A 14,930-nucleotide genomic window follows, 5' to 3' on the forward strand; every position below is an offset into this window, starting at 1 on the left:
CGTGTCAGTCGTGTGGCTTCGAACAACAATATACTTATCGATAACAGCTCACATACACTAATCGACTCATCGATAACATTGCACAAATCTCGGGCGTCTAGCGAATTTTCATTAGGCTGCCACGAAGCTTCGCCGCGTTTAGTTTAATACATTTTGTTTGTTTTTAAACTCGTTCTGCGCAGCAAAAATAGCGCAGGTAATGTGCAGAATTGTTGTGCGGTTAATGTGCAAACCCGTGTGTGGAATTGCATGTAGTTTTACCCAGACAACCCAGTAATCAGCATCGAGCAAAAGCCGCACCGGCATTTCTTGGTAGCATCAGAAAGCCGTGACAGAAACCAATACACCGGCCATGACCGTGGATACTAGCAATGGAAGCAACGGAGGAGCGACGAAAGCACGGGGTTTCCTAACCTGGGAAAAACAAGAGCATCTCGTTAAGCTAGCGATACTTATTTTAGCCGCCGTTTTATGTGAGTATTTTGCGTGGGTTGCACACCAATATGTATAAATTCAATTTGCGGGGGCGGGGACATCAGTAAATGTATTAGTAGATGTACATGTATGTGTGTGTGGGCGTGAATTCACAAATATCGATAGAAACTCAATTCGAGCTGGTGAAGAAATTCGTTATCGAAATATCGGAGCGAAGTTTTGTAGATACGATAACAGTTGTGTGCAACCAACTTAATGCCTTCACTTTTCTGCGTGTTGCAGCGTTCGCTACACGTTTGTTTTCTGTGCTGCGCTTTGAAAGTGTGATCCATGAGTTCGATCCATATTTTAATTACCGCACCACGCGGTTCCTGGCCGAGCAGGGCTTTTACAAATTCCACAATTGGTTTGATGATCGCGCCTGGTATCCACTTGGTCGCATCATCGGCGGCACCATCTACCCAGGATTGATGGTTACATCGGCGGCCCTGTACAGGCTAATGTGGATGCTGAACATAACCATCGATATACGTAATGTGTGCGTGTTTCTAGCACCATTCTTTTCCTCACTGACCACGCTCGTCACATATGCATTGACCAAGGAAATACACGTGAGTGACATTTAGGTTAAAAACGAACACGTGCACGTGGGTCTGACATAAAATATTGTTGTCATTTGCAGAGCACTGGCGCCGGCTTGGTGGCTGCAGCGCTGATATCAATCGTGCCGGGATATATATCACGCTCGGTGGCTGGTTCCTATGACAATGAAGGCATCGCCATATTTTGCATGCTCTTTACCTACTATCTATGGATCAAGGCAGTCAAAACGGGCACCATATTCTGGTCGGCAATGTCGGCGCTTGCCTATTTCTACATGGTGTCCTCATGGGGAGGTTATGTCTTTCTCATCAATCTGATACCGCTGCACGTGCTGGCACTGATGTTTACTGGCCGCTTTTCGCATCGTATTTATATAGCATATAGCACATTATATTGCGTTGGCACCATTCTCTCGATGCAGATATCGTTTGTGGGCTTCCAGCCCATCCAGAGCTCCGAGCACATGCTGGTATGTCACAAACATTTTTTGTTTATTATTATTTCTATTGCCAAATGATGATTACTTTTGTAATTCTTGATAGGAAGAGTATGAAACATAATGAGTACTATAAAAAAATACTGATGCAGCATATTTTGTGAACTTTTTATAAATTATTTAAAATGTCTATATTAATGGATCATCTCTTCTCTTTGTTTTACAGGCACTGGGAGTTTTTGGTCTCTGCCAGATACACGCCTTTGTAGACTATCTGCGTTCGCGTATGCCAAAGGATCACTTCGACCTGCTCTTCAAGACGCTGGTGTCGAGTGTAATTAGCCTGGTGTTGATTGTGGGAACGCTGCTGACACTAACTGGCAAGGTATCCCCGTGGACGGGCCGCTTCTACTCGCTGCTGGATCCATCATATGCCAAGAATCACATTCCAATCATTGCCTCTGTGTCGGAGCATCAGCCCACATCTTGGTCATCATTCTACTTTGATCTACAGGTAAGCCGTTTTATCAAAAATTGTCAGGCATCTGATTTGATGATGACGCCAAATACGATGTGAATGACTTGCGCCTTAAAGCAAGCATTGATTACAAGCACTTTGATCGCTGATCCAAGTCGATTTCAAATGTTTGGAATTTCAAAGCATTCGCTAATTTTTGTATGCTTGCCATTTCAGATACTCGTTTTTCTGTTTCCCGCTGGCCTCTACTTCTGTTTCTCGCGCCTGACAGATGCCAACATATTCATCATATTGTATGGCGTCACTAGCATTTATTTTGCTGGCGTTATGGTGCGTCTAATGCTTGTCCTGGCGCCAGTGATGTGTGTTCTTTCCGGCATTGCCATTTCGCATCTGCTGGCCAAGTATATCAAGTGTGTGGACACGGGCACCTCCAAGCCCGCAACGGAGAGCAAACGGCAGCACAAGAAACTGGAACAGCAAAGTGGTGGGGTCAAGAGTGAGGTGGCCATTGGTTTTGTAGCCATCATAACACTGATGCTTATCGTTTATACGCTTCACTGTACCTGGGTCACTTCTGAGGCCTACTCCTCGCCGAGCATTGTGCTCAGCGCCCGCTCCCACGATGGTGGCCGCATCATCTTTGATGACTTTCGCGAGGCCTATTACTGGCTGCAAATGAATACGCCTGAGGTGAGTGGACAAAAGAGAAGGAGAGCTGAATAAATCGTTGTGTCTCCATTTCGCACTGGTGATGAATACAATTTGTAAATTCTTGATAGGAAGAGTATGAAACATAATGAGTACTAACAAAATGTTGCTGACAATGTGCATCTGCATATCAGTTGCTGGATATTAAAACTATTTTCAAATGAATTTAAATTGCTTTCTGTTTTCAGAATGCGCGCATCATGTCCTGGTGGGATTACGGCTATCAAATAACAGCCATGGCCAATCGCACGATACTTGTCGACAACAATACCTGGAACAATACGCATATTTCTCGCGTGGGCCAGGCAATGGCCTCGTCTGAGGAGAAGGCATATGAAATAATGCGTGAACTGGACGTTGACTATGTACTAGTCATTTTTGGTGGTTTGACGGGTTATTCGTCAGACGATATTAACAAGTTCCTGTGGATGGTGCGCATCGGCGGCAGCACCGATCGCGGTGCGCACATCAAAGAGAAGGACTATTATGCGGCAAATGGAGAGTTTCGTGTAGACAAAGAGGGCTCCCCCACACTGCTCAATTGCCTCATGTACAAGATGTGCTATTATCGATTTGGGCAAATGTATACGGAGGGCGGCAAAGCGCAGGGCTATGATCGCGTGCGTGCTGCCGAAATTGGCAACAAGGACTTTGAGCTCGATGTGCTTGAGGAGGCATATACAACCGAGCACTGGCTGGTACGCATCTACAAAGTGAAGGACTTGCCAAATAGAGGCGTCTAAATGTGTCGTGGGCCCTCTCTCTCTCTCTCTATCTCTATTTCTATCTCTGTTTCTATGTCTCTAACATATACGTATGCATGCATTCTTTGATAGAGCTCTATTTTAAAACATTCTGTAATTTGTACATTCATTAAGCTTAGCTTTAATTTTAAGCTCACTGCTCTTTTTTTTTTTTTTTTAATATAAAATCTTACTTGAGTATTATTGTTATTCCCTGTGTCTGTCTCTCTCGCGCTCTCTGCCTGTCATAGTTGAGAGAGATTGTAATTTATAAAGTTTCGTTTGATGAATCAAATACGAAGCAAGAGCATATTCTTAGGGTGTAAGCCAGCAAACTGATCGAAAATATACATATGTGAAAAGAAATCTCATTCAAATTATAAAACATGCATTTTTATTTGTTGTTACGGAAACTAAAAAAGTACGCGATGAAACAAGAGACAGTTGAGATTATTTATTTGTGGCTCATAATTCAACTTTTCCTGCATATACGACAAATGCTGAGAATATGTGAGTTGATAGTTTAGAGAACTTGCTTTTAATTGATGTGCTTATCATCTTGGTGTGCATCGATTTCGCCGCCAAAGACGACATCGGCCACATCATCATCGTTAGATTCGTTGCTGTGCTCATCGGCCAACTCCAGTCGGGCTATGAACTCATCCAGGCCGTCCAAAGATTCATAGACTTCTTGGGGCACTTCATCCAGTGTATTCCAAGCAACAGGCTGTAATTCCGCTGGGCGCGAGTCGGACTCCAGTTGTGTCTGGCCTGCGGGTCGATTCGAGCTGTATAGCTCGCGTAGCGTGGTACGTGTCAGATTTAGCTCCCGGACGCCGAAACCCATGCGCTGATTCGCATCCTCAGCAGCATGACGACGCGCCGCCTTGCGTGCATCGTGCAACTGCTGTTCGGCTGAGGTGCGCAGCACGGCCGAATTGTGCCTGGATGACCAGGTGCTGGAGGCAGACTTGCGCGTACGATTTATGATCTGACGGCACTTGTTTGTGATGCCGCCAACAATCTCAGAGACTAGCGCAACGGCGCCCATAAAATAGCCAATGCCCATGAGCAGGAACATGCCCTCCGTGTCGGCGGTGGTCAACTGGCGCTCCTCCTGTATGATTTCGCGCAGCGCTGAGCTGGCGCTGGCCTGCAGCAAACGGCCCGTCGACGAGCGCTGCATATCCCAGCTGACCTCGTGGCCCAGCTTGATCATCAGTCCGCTCTCCTGTGCGGTCATGATCATCGCGTCAATCTTGCGTTTATACACAGAATTAAGCGGAAAGAGGAAGCCAATTTGAAAGAGCGCAAAGCACTCCTCGCTCAGATGCAATGCCGAACGTCGGGATAGATTCCTGGTTGGCCGCAAAAAGTGAAGAAATTACAATTTATGCATAGTTTCTGTTCCTTCCCCCGGCCATGCCCAGCAAAGTGATGTTCATTTGAATGGCACAAAATGTTATCGGACGGAAATCGGACTCATAAAATCATAAAATATATGGTATATATTCTGGTCGAGTCCAAGACTCGATCGTGTTTCAATCAAGAAAAAACTAGATGTCCTGCATTCCAAAATTTTCAGCTCTACCTCTTATTGCCTTGGAGATCGACTGGCAGGCCTGGCTAGATCAATTAGCCGGATCCTGATTAGGTATCTATGTCCTATATATAAATACATTATGACAAATTCTATTCTACCAGCCTACGCAATCTCAGGGGGTTTTGGAGTATGTGGAGTCCGCTTACTCATTAGAATAGTTGGATTGGACGAGGTATTCCAGACGTGACCGTGAACCGAGAAAAGCATAATTCCAGAAAAAACTCTGCGTAACATTGCCAATGCCTTCCTCCAGGGAGCCAACAAATTCCATTTTCTTGTACAGCTTCGACGTGGGCTCGTGTGTGGAATTCTGGAACCAGTTCTCCCAGCCGCCATTATCTAAGATTTGGTTTGACGATTGTTTACAGTTGACAAAAGGACCAGCAGATGCCAGCCGGATGAATACGTACCCAGCGTGCACACGCGAAAGAAGAGGCCAAGCAAGTCCAATACGGAGTCAACGGTGTCCGGAAAGGCTGGCAATGTGACAAATGCTATAATGGAGCCAGTGTAACAGGATGTTATAATGATGGTAAAGAGCCAATAGGAGCCGATCAGAAGGCGCGTTGAGGTCTTCTCCGTATTGCCCCATGAATATTTGCCGGTAAATGTGAAGGCATTCGTGAACATGCCAAAAACGTACCAGAACATATTCTCAATTTCGCCCCAGTTACCCAACAGATGCCTCAGTGTCAGGCGATCTGTAAATACAATCGGAAATATGCCACCGAGATAAACACAGATCAGTGCCACCCATACGGGCCACTGAAAGGGTCCCATTATGGCACGATACTTGGGCAAGGCCTTGGATGCCAGAGTTATGAATGCTGCACAGTCTCGCGAATGCCCCACCGACATGTCTGTGGCACGCATTCGGTCCACGGTTATATAAATGCCGGACATGCCAATATCAACACCGCCCTCGGCAATCTGATATTGTATGTTCTCGACGATGCTGCGCGAATTCAGTAGATTGGGCGTCTCTGTTATCTCCACGGTGAAATTTAAACGCTTCGCTATTATATTCAACAGACGCATCTCAATGCCATCCCAACGCAGTGTGCCCATGCCCGAGGAGTCCAGCGACTTGATGCGAAATATGTACGGCGGCTGATTGGCGGCCGATACCTGAAAACGGTGTCCGGCAAAACCATTTTGAAATTTAGCCGGAAACAGATCGATGTGCGGACGCGACAAAGCGCCTCTGATCCAGCTGGTCAATACGATTCCAGTATTCGAGCCCAGGCCATCCGCATACAGTTTATGCGTGTATAGCACAAAGGGCCGCTCCTGTAAAATCATTTCTTAAGTTAAGTGGGTTTTATTATTATTATTTTTTTTTTTTTGAAATAAAATAAATGTATATCTTAAATAATAATAGATTTAAAGCCTATCGCAATCGTTAACCAAGTCACATTCTGCTCAGGCGGATCGGATTTTACGAAAAGTGTGAAAGTTGAGACAGTTCAGAAACTGAATTCACGCAATCGCCAAGAACGGGTGAATTTGGCGAACAGTGTGAAAACTCGCCCTCTATGAAAAGGAGTTTGAGTTTGAGTTTTCTAGACAGGTTTTTTCACAATTTTATTGTTGCGATTTAAGAGAAAAAAAAAACAAAAATTATATTAAACTAACTTCAGCAAGCAATTCTTTTGGTTTTCTGAGAATTCCCTTTTAAAGTATTTAACTAAATGGAAATTTCTATTTAATCTTTAGAGATCAAATCCAAACTATAAACTCGACCAGCTTTTGCTCTGTTAAATTTTTGCTACTGAATAAATTCGGTTATTCCCGTGAACAACTAAACGGACACCCTGTATTTATGCTAGCTGTGCACAGTCATACTCACGCGCTCTGAAATTTCCATCAAAGATTCACCAATGACCAACAGATTGACAATATTCGACGATAGATCGGAGCTGAGAAAATCGCGCAACTTCCACTGTGATGAGCTGGAGACCAAGACGACGCGACTCTCCGTTTGGGGACCCAAAATCTTGCGTGTCATTAATGGTTCGGACAGGAACAGTATATAGCTCTTGCAGTTGTTATCAATATGCCTGGTGAAGTTGGGATTCTGTGGCTCGTAGCGCTCATTGATCTCGCCATGATAAAATGTAACTGGCATGGTCTGCTTGGGTGTGAAACACGAAAAAAAAAAAAGAAGAAGAAGAAATTAAGACTCTAGAGCTGCCACTTGCCATCCCAGTACTCGCCTTAAGGAGCGTCTCCAACAGTTGGCCCTTTGATTTGGCCACCTGCCTGTCGTAGTAGATGACCGGCGGGCATTTGGCCAAATACTCCTTGGCTATTTTGTGGACCAGCGTTACCAGTGAGTGGGTCTGATCGAAATTGTGCGATGCTAGAAATTTGCTGGCCAAAAGTTCGGCGCGTGGCTTCGGATTGCCATGGAACGTGGCATCCACACGCCGCTTGAAGCGTCTCTCATGGCAGTTGCCATAAAGCTGTTCGTTCAGGCGATGTCGCTCAATCAAACGGCGACTCACACAGTTTCCAGGCCAAGTTCCAGCGTTGTTCGCAGCCAAAGCAAACCCTTGGCTGGCAACTAACACCAGACACATCCACCACGGCCACATGCTGCAAATGCTCGACCTGCCACATGTGGCGCCGCATTTATATATACGGAAATCCGTGCATGTGCTGACCCGCACGCGAGAGGTTGCCGCCTAATCGAATTTTATGCATTTGTGATTTGATTATTGTTTCCAAAGTTCCGTTCTAACACCTGGCTGCAGGAGCGCCAATAACAAGCAGGTGCGCTCTCATTAGGGCTGTGACCGGCTAGTACATACCCTCAGACCACATCCTGCATGGGAAATGCCGCCTTGATTAACTTCGGTGTTTATGGTCCGATCTTTGTGAAATATTCAAAGCTTTAACATGCCATGCATAAGTATGTATATATCGAGACATCTATAAGTGAAATAGGCTATATCCATATAAGGCGAGCTAATCGTAAGCTCGCTCTGAATATATATACTAAGTCTCTATCTATCGAATCGTCTGTTCGTCGTGCTCAAGAACACATGTAAATACTTTGTGGGTTCGCAGATGCTTTCATCATTTGCACAAAAAACATAATACCCTGTTTAGCCATTGTCAGCGAATACAGGGTATACGAATTAGTTGTGTTATCCCCATAAACAAGGTAGTTATTATTAATATAAAATATGATTGTTTGCTCCGTTTATTGTTTTCACTTTCAACGTTTTATTATTGAAGCATTTGCCCCATTTGGTTTTGTATATGCCCGAACTATTTGCAGATAGCCAAAGACTGATTAAGCTTATTTGTCTGATTGTGTTTTTATCAGCAATTTTTCTGTTTTATTTGAGAATGTCGAAGAGTGCGCACTTCAACTAGAAATGCCTCTAATTAGCAGAATCTTTGAGCCCAAAGAAAACCCTTATCTATCTATATATACACATCCTACGCATACTTTATATCTTATATACCCATATCTCTCTATTGCTGCGCTTAATATGATGAGCCAAGTCCATCGAATTGAGACTCAAAACTTGACATCCGCCATTTTCGCACATTTCAGTCGCGTTAGTCTCTTTTGTTCATACAACCCTTGCTCCATTCAAGAGCATTGGACTTCAACTTCTCACAAAAGTCTTTGAAAATGAGCTTGAAGCCGTTCGAAAGGTAAATAAAAATGTTTTTGCAAGCCGTTTTCCGCCATTTTTCCACACTTGCGCGTGGAATTTCTGAAGACCTCAAGACCATTTTACCGTGCACTTACCAGATCAGGTCAGTTACTCTTACTGGAGACAAATAGCCAGCATGGTCAGCCATTGAAGTCGATAGAAGAAAACACGAGCTTCTAGTCGGGAGCTCCCGACTAGCGGAAACCCTGAATCCTCCTCTTCCTACATCAAATATATATATACATATTCTATTTTAAAAGCTATATGTCAAGTTTGGTGACTCTAGCTCTTAATATTTACCAAAATTGCCCAAAAAACTGGATATCGATATCGATTCTTATCGATTGCTTGGAAACGGAGTAAGTTATCGATTATCGGAAACAAACTCGATCTGCGCGGGCACTAGGAGCACCTACAGCTAAATTTCAAGTCTCTAGCTCTTCATACATACGGACGGACGGACAGACGGACAGATGGACATGGCTAGATCGCCTCGGCTGATCAAGAATATATATACCTTATGGGGTCGGAGATGCTTTCTTCTGCCTGTTAGATACATTTGGATTTTGCACAAATACAATATACCCATTTTTAATGGGTTCAGGGTATAAAAATATAGTTCCCTCAGAAATTCTTGCATTTTCCGCTAGCTGCCGCAGACATATACACATTTTCTTTAATAACTTCTTTGTTTCTTGGGCGATCTTGATGAAAATTTTAACAGCAGAATTTATTGTATATTCCCAAAAACTTAATTGCATGAAATTGTGGCTTAAACTGGTGGGCAATTCAAATTGCTTGAATAACTTGATCGATTTGTATCGATTACTTGGAAACGGCGCAAGTTATCGATTATCAGAAAAAAAAAACTAGACAGACAGTCTACTACCAGGACAGACAGTCGAGCATGGCTAGATCGACTCGGCTTTTGATGCCAATCAAGAAAATATGTACTTTAAGGGTTCAAAGATGCTTTCTTCAGCCTGTCACACTTAAATGTATGCATACGAATTTTTAATAGGTTCAGGGTATGAAAAACTTAATCGAACTCATCGTCGCTTATTTGCTTCACGCTTCGGTGCGTCTAAATGTTGAATGGGTCGGATGAAAATGTTAAATGAGTAAGGGATACAACCAGCTTAATTAAAATGATTTTCGTAAAGTGAATCCCACAACAAAGTTCGAACCCGCCACAAACAACTAAACAAACTGTCAGGGCTTAATATTACACTAACATTTTGATTTGCAGGGGAAACTGAGATTCCATCAATAGAATTTCAAAAAGAACGCTTATGTCTTGAGGAAAAAAAAATTCTTAATTATGTGAAGACCGTATCCAAAAAATAAAAAGGACTTGATCAGTTTTAACTAAAACTAGTTCTGTTTTCGGGGAATCGACATTGAGTTTCTGCCTTTAGGCATAGGTGTTAAGAGCTTGTGGTCCCCACATTGGTATATAGAATCTCGTTAAGTACACACAAGTCCAAAGTTTTTTGAATACTTCCAACCATTCCCTCAAAGGAATAAAAAAAAAAACAGTACATATGCTACATTGATACTCAGAGAGTTCAGGGTATCTACCAGTCGGACACTCCCAACTGGAGAACTCTTACGAGTTAAATATAATTATGATGTTAAATAACCCGAATGCTGACTTTAACTTCAAAACTCATGGAAAAAAAACCAGCGTTATTCACAGCTGGGCAAACAGATAATCTATTACTAATTGTGTTACTGGGCAAAATAAGTGTGTATTATACAATTCATATATAGACATATTTGAGCTGCATGCAGATATATGAATACAGATAGTATAGCTATAGATAATTGTGTGGATAGCTTAGAGGATTGTTTGAGGATACGAGGCTTGTTGTTCCTTTGACAGATCTGACGGCAGCTGCGGCGGAGGCAGCTGCATATACTTGGCCAGATACGGGGTGAGCAGCTCCATGGGCAAGGGGAATACAATCGTTGAGTTCTTCTCCGCCGAAATGCTGCTCAGCGTTTGCAGATAGCGTAGCTGTTGGTTAATACACACAGGAAAATGCTATTGGCAATCGCATTCGAATGAAAATGTAGATGCGACTCACCTGTAAGGCGGATGGACTGGAGGAGATCACATCGGAGGCCTCTTTGAGGGCAGTGGCTGACTTCTTTTCGCCCTCGGCTGCAATCACCTTGGCGCGGGCATCGCGTGAGGCTTCCGCTTCGGCGGCCATTGCACGCTGCATGGACGTGGGCAGCGAGACATCCTTGCTGCAACGGATCAGCAACATTGATCAGCTGTATGCCTATGGCATTAATTCATATCTTACATTTCGACACGCTCAACCATTACGCCCCAGGGTTCGGTGGCATCGTCCAGAGTTAACTGCATGTTGTGGGCAAGTGTCTCGCGCTCGGTTAGCAGCTCGGTGAGATTACGTGTGCCCACAATGTTGCGCAACGTGGTGGCTGCCAGGAGGCGTGTCGATGTGCTGTAGTCCTCCACGCGCACGATCGCATACAATGGATCACAAATGCGATAGTAGACAACCGCGTCCACGGTCACCGTCACCGAGTCCTTCGTTAGCATCTCCTGCTGCGGCACATTGAATGTCACCGTGCGCAGATCCACCTTCCGATACTGATCGATGCAGGGCAATATGAAGAACATGCCCGGACCACGAGGACCGCCGCTCAAGCGTCCCAACCGAAAGATAATGGCACGCTCGTACTCGGCCACGACCTTAATGCATATGAACACGGAAATGGGGCACGTGATAATAAACACCAGCAATGAGAGCAGAGTGACAATCCATTCCATGCAGCCGAGCGGCTCGTTTTCCGCTGCAATCACAAATCAAAGGCATCCGCCATGCAAACCCCTTCATGACTAAGTTCCTGATAAGCGAATTTCAGTTGTTTTTTCTTGTCTTTTATGATGCGGGTCCACGCAATTAATCCGTTAAGAAGCTGACTCATAACCCCTTAGTCGACTAGATGATACTCTGCAAATCAGGCCTGAACTTTTCTGGGTACCCTAAACGCGACTTTGTCTATTATTAAAGAGTTTAGTTCGAAATAAGACACATGCCCGGCCCCAAACAATGCATTTAACGATCTGATTTCAGTAGAAAATTAAATTAATTAAAATTAATTTCACCAATACTCAGAAAATATATGAGAAAGCAGGGTTTGAACGAATATTGTGCGACTCCAGCTGCAGGAACCCAGCCCAAAAGCCCAAATAAACAATTTCGGTTGGGCTGTTGAACATAAACAATTTCATTGTTCTTTTGAAAATTGAAAGAATTGTGAAGAAACGAGCTTTAAAGCCGAACCTCGAAGCGAAACGCACGTTCGTAAAGGCTTTCCTGGGAACCGCACAGTCAGAGGCAATAAAAATGATTATTCTATTTGCACTTCACTTGAAATATGATTGAAGTAGAAGCTTGAGCCACAATCGATTGACGAGAGCCTCAGAGAATATTTTTCAAACTGTTTCCTACTCAAATTTCCTCAAATTGAAGCCCATATACCCCATAGGGTATTCGGATAGGCTTAACTGTTAGTTAAAAGTTGAAAAAGTTGATAGCTTCCAGTGTTATCTTCATCCTAATCAATAGAGCGAATCTTATACTTGTCCAGTCTGCCTAATATGGATATTGGACCATATCGAAGAATTTACAACATCAAATAGAATGTGAATTGCACCAAAATCAGTTCGCTTATCTAATCTTGTTTACTTTTCACAAATGGTATGCCAAATGCCAAACTACTTGTCGCTTACATGTCTTGAATCCGCGATACTCCGGCACGGGATTACGCTTGAAATTCGTGTGCACACTTTCCGGCTCCGGTGGCTGTTGAGCCGACGCTATGTTCACCATATGGGCGCTGGAGCTAGTGGGTAGCTCCGAAGCGCGCAAGTCCTCGTAATTAGAATAGAGCGGTGAATTGCGCTGCTGTTCCATGATGTTGCTGTTCGCTCCACAATGCACCCAATGCGTCGGCCAACCGCTCGTTACTGACGTCCGTGATACCAACTGTGCTATGCCAGTCTGCGGGGTATTTAGCAAAAAGCTCTCGCTCACAAGACCGATAAGCGCGAACTGCTCGAAACTTCCCACACAGGCTGCCCATTGCTCATCAATCGCACTGCCCGCTGTTCATTGCTCAGCTGACTCTCATTATAGAGGCTTATCATTCATCGATGAGCCAACGCTTGCCATTCGCAGTCAGTGCGAAAAGCTCAAGTCGAGCACTCCATGAAAGTTGGACATGTCAACAAATCTAAGGCACATGGAGTCCAACCTAACGCCATTTCACCGTCTATGGGCTAATGGGTGGGCGAGCTCGAAACTCCCGCGTCGAGCGGTCCGCATAACCTAATCCAAACCAAGAAAAAGCGCGTAGCAACTTTCCGGCTGTCTATCGAGAGAAGAGAGAAGTTGTTTAAGCTAGTTCTGTGCAATAGGGTGGCAAATTGTAGGACAAACTTTTTTTGAAAGATCGTTAGGAGCATGTGCAGCCGATTTATGTTTCCGATCTTAAATGTCTGAAGTACGCATGGCCAGAAACTAGGATGAATTGATGGCCTGAATTGGGAAACAAATTTGATCCATTTTAGTGCCAATTAATATGAAGTAGCTTAGAATTAGAGCAAGTCGTTAATTCGTAATATCTACAATAGAGGAATTTTATTTAAGCTTTGATAACAATATTCTAAAGCTCAGAGCTTTGTCGTTTTGTTCATTGATAAAAGAAAACAACAAACTGCGCAATACTCGATTCGCAGTGTGAAACCCGATTAAATGAGTTGGACTCCTCCTGCTGTTGACAAAATGGTAGCTCACACAAGACAGGCGGACGGACAGCCAGTCGGACGAAACCCATATACTTACTTTGCAAACAGAGTATAATTGGACATATACAAACTGGATGCTACGAGCCAAGCTGGATGCCACTCAATGCATATCATAAAGTTAAACAAATAGTTTACAATAAAAATACATTTTCCTCTGGCAAGCCGAAGGCGCTTACTGCTTGCTCGCGCATAGCCCGCTGGAAAGTTGGATGGCCAGCTATAATGGCAATGGAAACGGCCTCGTTGCCGGGCACTACATGTGACGCCAGTTGGTCAACATCCAGGCGCACCCTGCGCGCCTTCTCCTTGTAGCGCAGCCTTTTTTGTAGATGCTCACATAGCTCGTTGCAGTCGGCGGAGCCGCAGCTGCACTGTTGGTGCGCCAGATAGAGGCAGCTGCGGTAATTCCAGTATTGGTTGAACTCGAGCAGGCGATCCCGAAAGTAAACATGCTGCAGATTTTGTGCACATATTAGATGCCGTATGCGACTCATGTCATCCTCGTTGTCCAGCACCTGCGCGACCAGCGGCAAAGTGGGCGCAATGGCCACGCCCTGTGCTATAATGTATATGCATTTGGCAGCGCTTACATCATGCACATAATTGCCAATGGGGCCGCGAAACTCTAACACTTGCAAAGGCATCAGTGCTGCCAAATATTCGGACATGGGTCCGCCCGGTTGCAGCTTGACCAGAATTTTGAACTCTTTGGCTACAAAGTCTGTCCAATAGGGCGAGTAGGGACGCAGCAGCGGCACAGGATGTCCAGTAAGCACAGCGCGTAACATAACATGATGCCCCGGTGGAATGTCCAGTATACTATCGTCATACTCCTTGTCATTTACTGCGTAACCAAAGTGCAGCATTCGAACTTGTGCATCTCCGTTGTGCGCCTCGTTACTAAGCAGCTTGAATCTGGCATAGCTAAGGATGACATTCCGCTTGCCCGCCAGCAGTGCACGCCTACTGGGCTTAGGCTTATTGTCAAGAATGCAATTGGTGCAGCCATTGCCGCAGCAGTCGCTTTCGTCCACTTCGTGCTCAGGCATGAGCATCAACTAGAGGTGAGCGATATTTGAGTACCCTGCGACTTATCACAATTCGTCTGGAGTCACGTAATACATATTTGCCAGCATAAGCTCACTGAAATTTTACAATAACTAACTTTATTTGTAATTGTCAACTTTAAGATAATATAGCCAGATTTACCTATATTAATAGCTCTCATTTCGATCTGAGCACAGGTATAGAGCACTTTAGAGTTGTCTATATAGTTGCTTGTTATTAGTTGGTTGATATATGTTTTAATTACAAAAGCGTTTAAGCTTATTCATGGTTATTAGCCGGAATAAGTGACATTTTGACGAATAGGTCGCACAAATGTCATACGTACGAGCT

At 44.2% G+C, this 14,930-nt stretch overlaps 4 protein-coding genes and 2 non-coding genes across 7 annotated transcripts; 3 read left to right on the plus strand and 3 right to left on the minus strand.

Moving 5' to 3' along the window:
* Positions 1 to 87: 87 nt before the first annotated feature.
* Stt3A (catalytic subunit 3A of the oligosaccharyltransferase complex) lies at positions 88 to 3,791 on the plus strand. Its single transcript, XM_002055403.4, has 6 exons — positions 88 to 473; positions 718 to 1,046; positions 1,118 to 1,507; positions 1,701 to 1,988; positions 2,169 to 2,645; positions 2,852 to 3,791. The coding sequence occupies exons 1-6, from the start codon at positions 353 to 355 to the stop codon at positions 3,404 to 3,406; spliced, it is 2,160 nt and encodes a 719-aa protein (XP_002055439.1). The 5' UTR covers positions 88 to 352; the 3' UTR covers positions 3,407 to 3,791.
* Positions 1,544 to 1,627, plus strand: LOC6631587 (small nucleolar RNA Me28S-U3344). Its single transcript, XR_049171.2, has one exon. It is a non-coding gene; the product is annotated as a small nucleolar RNA Me28S-U3344 (small nucleolar RNA).
* Positions 2,697 to 2,783, plus strand: LOC6631563 (small nucleolar RNA Me28S-U3344). The gene has a single exon (XR_049170.2). It is a non-coding gene; the product is annotated as a small nucleolar RNA Me28S-U3344 (small nucleolar RNA).
* A 22-nt stretch (positions 3,792 to 3,813) lies between the features above and the next one.
* On the minus strand, positions 3,814 to 7,606 carry Ir21a (Ionotropic receptor 21a). Its single transcript, XM_002055402.4, has 5 exons — positions 7,226 to 7,606; positions 6,859 to 7,140; positions 5,420 to 6,299; positions 5,156 to 5,348; positions 3,814 to 4,764 (listed from the first exon to the last, which is right to left on the minus strand). Exons 1-5 carry the CDS (start codon positions 7,604 to 7,606, stop codon positions 3,945 to 3,947), a joined length of 2,556 nt encoding a protein of 851 aa, XP_002055438.2. The 3' UTR covers positions 3,814 to 3,944.
* Positions 7,607 to 10,406: 2,800 nt separating this feature from the next.
* Mec2 lies at positions 10,407 to 13,096 on the minus strand. Its single transcript, XM_002055401.4, has 4 exons — positions 12,456 to 13,096; positions 10,999 to 11,512; positions 10,774 to 10,939; positions 10,407 to 10,703 (listed from the first exon to the last, which is right to left on the minus strand). Exons 1-4 carry the CDS (start codon positions 12,637 to 12,639, stop codon positions 10,524 to 10,526), a joined length of 1,044 nt encoding a protein of 347 aa, XP_002055437.1. The 5' UTR covers positions 12,640 to 13,096; the 3' UTR covers positions 10,407 to 10,523.
* A 16-nt stretch (positions 13,097 to 13,112) lies between these two features.
* On the minus strand, positions 13,113 to 14,929 carry LOC6631559 (NADH-cytochrome b5 reductase-like). Of its 2 annotated transcripts, XR_011416017.1 has the most exons (3): positions 14,742 to 14,929; positions 13,570 to 14,675; positions 13,113 to 13,263 (listed from the first exon to the last, which is right to left on the minus strand). XR_011416017.1 is itself a non-coding variant. In XM_002055400.4 (2 exons), the coding sequence occupies exon 2, from the start codon at positions 14,585 to 14,587 to the stop codon at positions 13,664 to 13,666; it is 924 nt and encodes a 307-aa protein (XP_002055436.2). In that variant the 5' UTR covers positions 14,588 to 14,675; positions 14,742 to 14,929; the 3' UTR covers positions 13,351 to 13,663. The 2 variants fall into 2 exon arrangements, 1 of the variants encoding a protein (XP_002055436.2); XM_002055400.4 differs by lacking the exon at positions 13,113 to 13,263 and having other exon boundaries at positions 13,351 to 14,675.
* Between the last annotated feature and the right edge of the window lies 1 nt (position 14,930).

This window comes from Drosophila virilis, chromosome X (genome assembly GCF_030788295.1).
Source record: "Drosophila virilis strain 15010-1051.87 chromosome X, Dvir_AGI_RSII-ME, whole genome shotgun sequence".
Classification (NCBI taxonomy): domain Eukaryota; kingdom Metazoa; phylum Arthropoda; class Insecta; order Diptera; family Drosophilidae; genus Drosophila; species Drosophila virilis.

What these genes read in the sequence shown, in the direction of transcription:
- Mec2 (XM_002055401.4), bottom strand. Translation starts at nt 12,639, where the DNA reads ATGGAACAGCAGCGCAATTCACCGCTCTATTCTAATTACGAGGACTTG. An exon ending in GTATCGCGGATTCAAGACAT is followed by an intron (nt 11,513 to 12,455) that starts GTAAGCGACAAG and finishes TTGTGATTGCAG; the next exon opens with CGGAAAACGAGCCGCTCGGC. An exon ending in ATGGTTGAGCGTGTCGAAAT is followed by an intron (nt 10,940 to 10,998) that starts GTAAGATATGAA and finishes GATCCGTTGCAG; the next exon opens with CAAGGATGTCTCGCTGCCCA.
- Ir21a (XM_002055402.4), bottom strand. Translation starts at nt 7,606, where the DNA reads ATGTGGCCGTGGTGGATGTGTCTGGTGTTAGTTGCCAGCCAAGGGTTT. An exon ending in TGTTGGAGACGCTCCTTAAG is followed by an intron (nt 7,141 to 7,225) that starts GCGAGTACTGGG and finishes ACACCCAAGCAG; the next exon opens with ACCATGCCAGTTACATTTTA. An exon ending in CAATCCAACTATTCTAATGA is followed by an intron (nt 4,765 to 5,155) that starts GTAAGCGGACTC and finishes GCGGCCAACCAG; the next exon opens with GAATCTATCCCGACGTTCGG.
- LOC6631559 (XM_002055400.4), bottom strand. Translation starts at nt 14,587, where the DNA reads ATGCTCATGCCTGAGCACGAAGTGGACGAAAGCGACTGCTGCGGCAAT.
- Stt3A (XM_002055403.4), top strand. Translation starts at nt 353, where the DNA reads ATGACCGTGGATACTAGCAATGGAAGCAACGGAGGAGCGACGAAAGCA. An exon ending in TATTTTAGCCGCCGTTTTAT is followed by an intron (nt 474 to 717) that starts GTGAGTATTTTG and finishes TGCGTGTTGCAG; the next exon opens with CGTTCGCTACACGTTTGTTT. An exon ending in CATTGACCAAGGAAATACAC is followed by an intron (nt 1,047 to 1,117) that starts GTGAGTGACATT and finishes TGTCATTTGCAG; the next exon opens with AGCACTGGCGCCGGCTTGGT.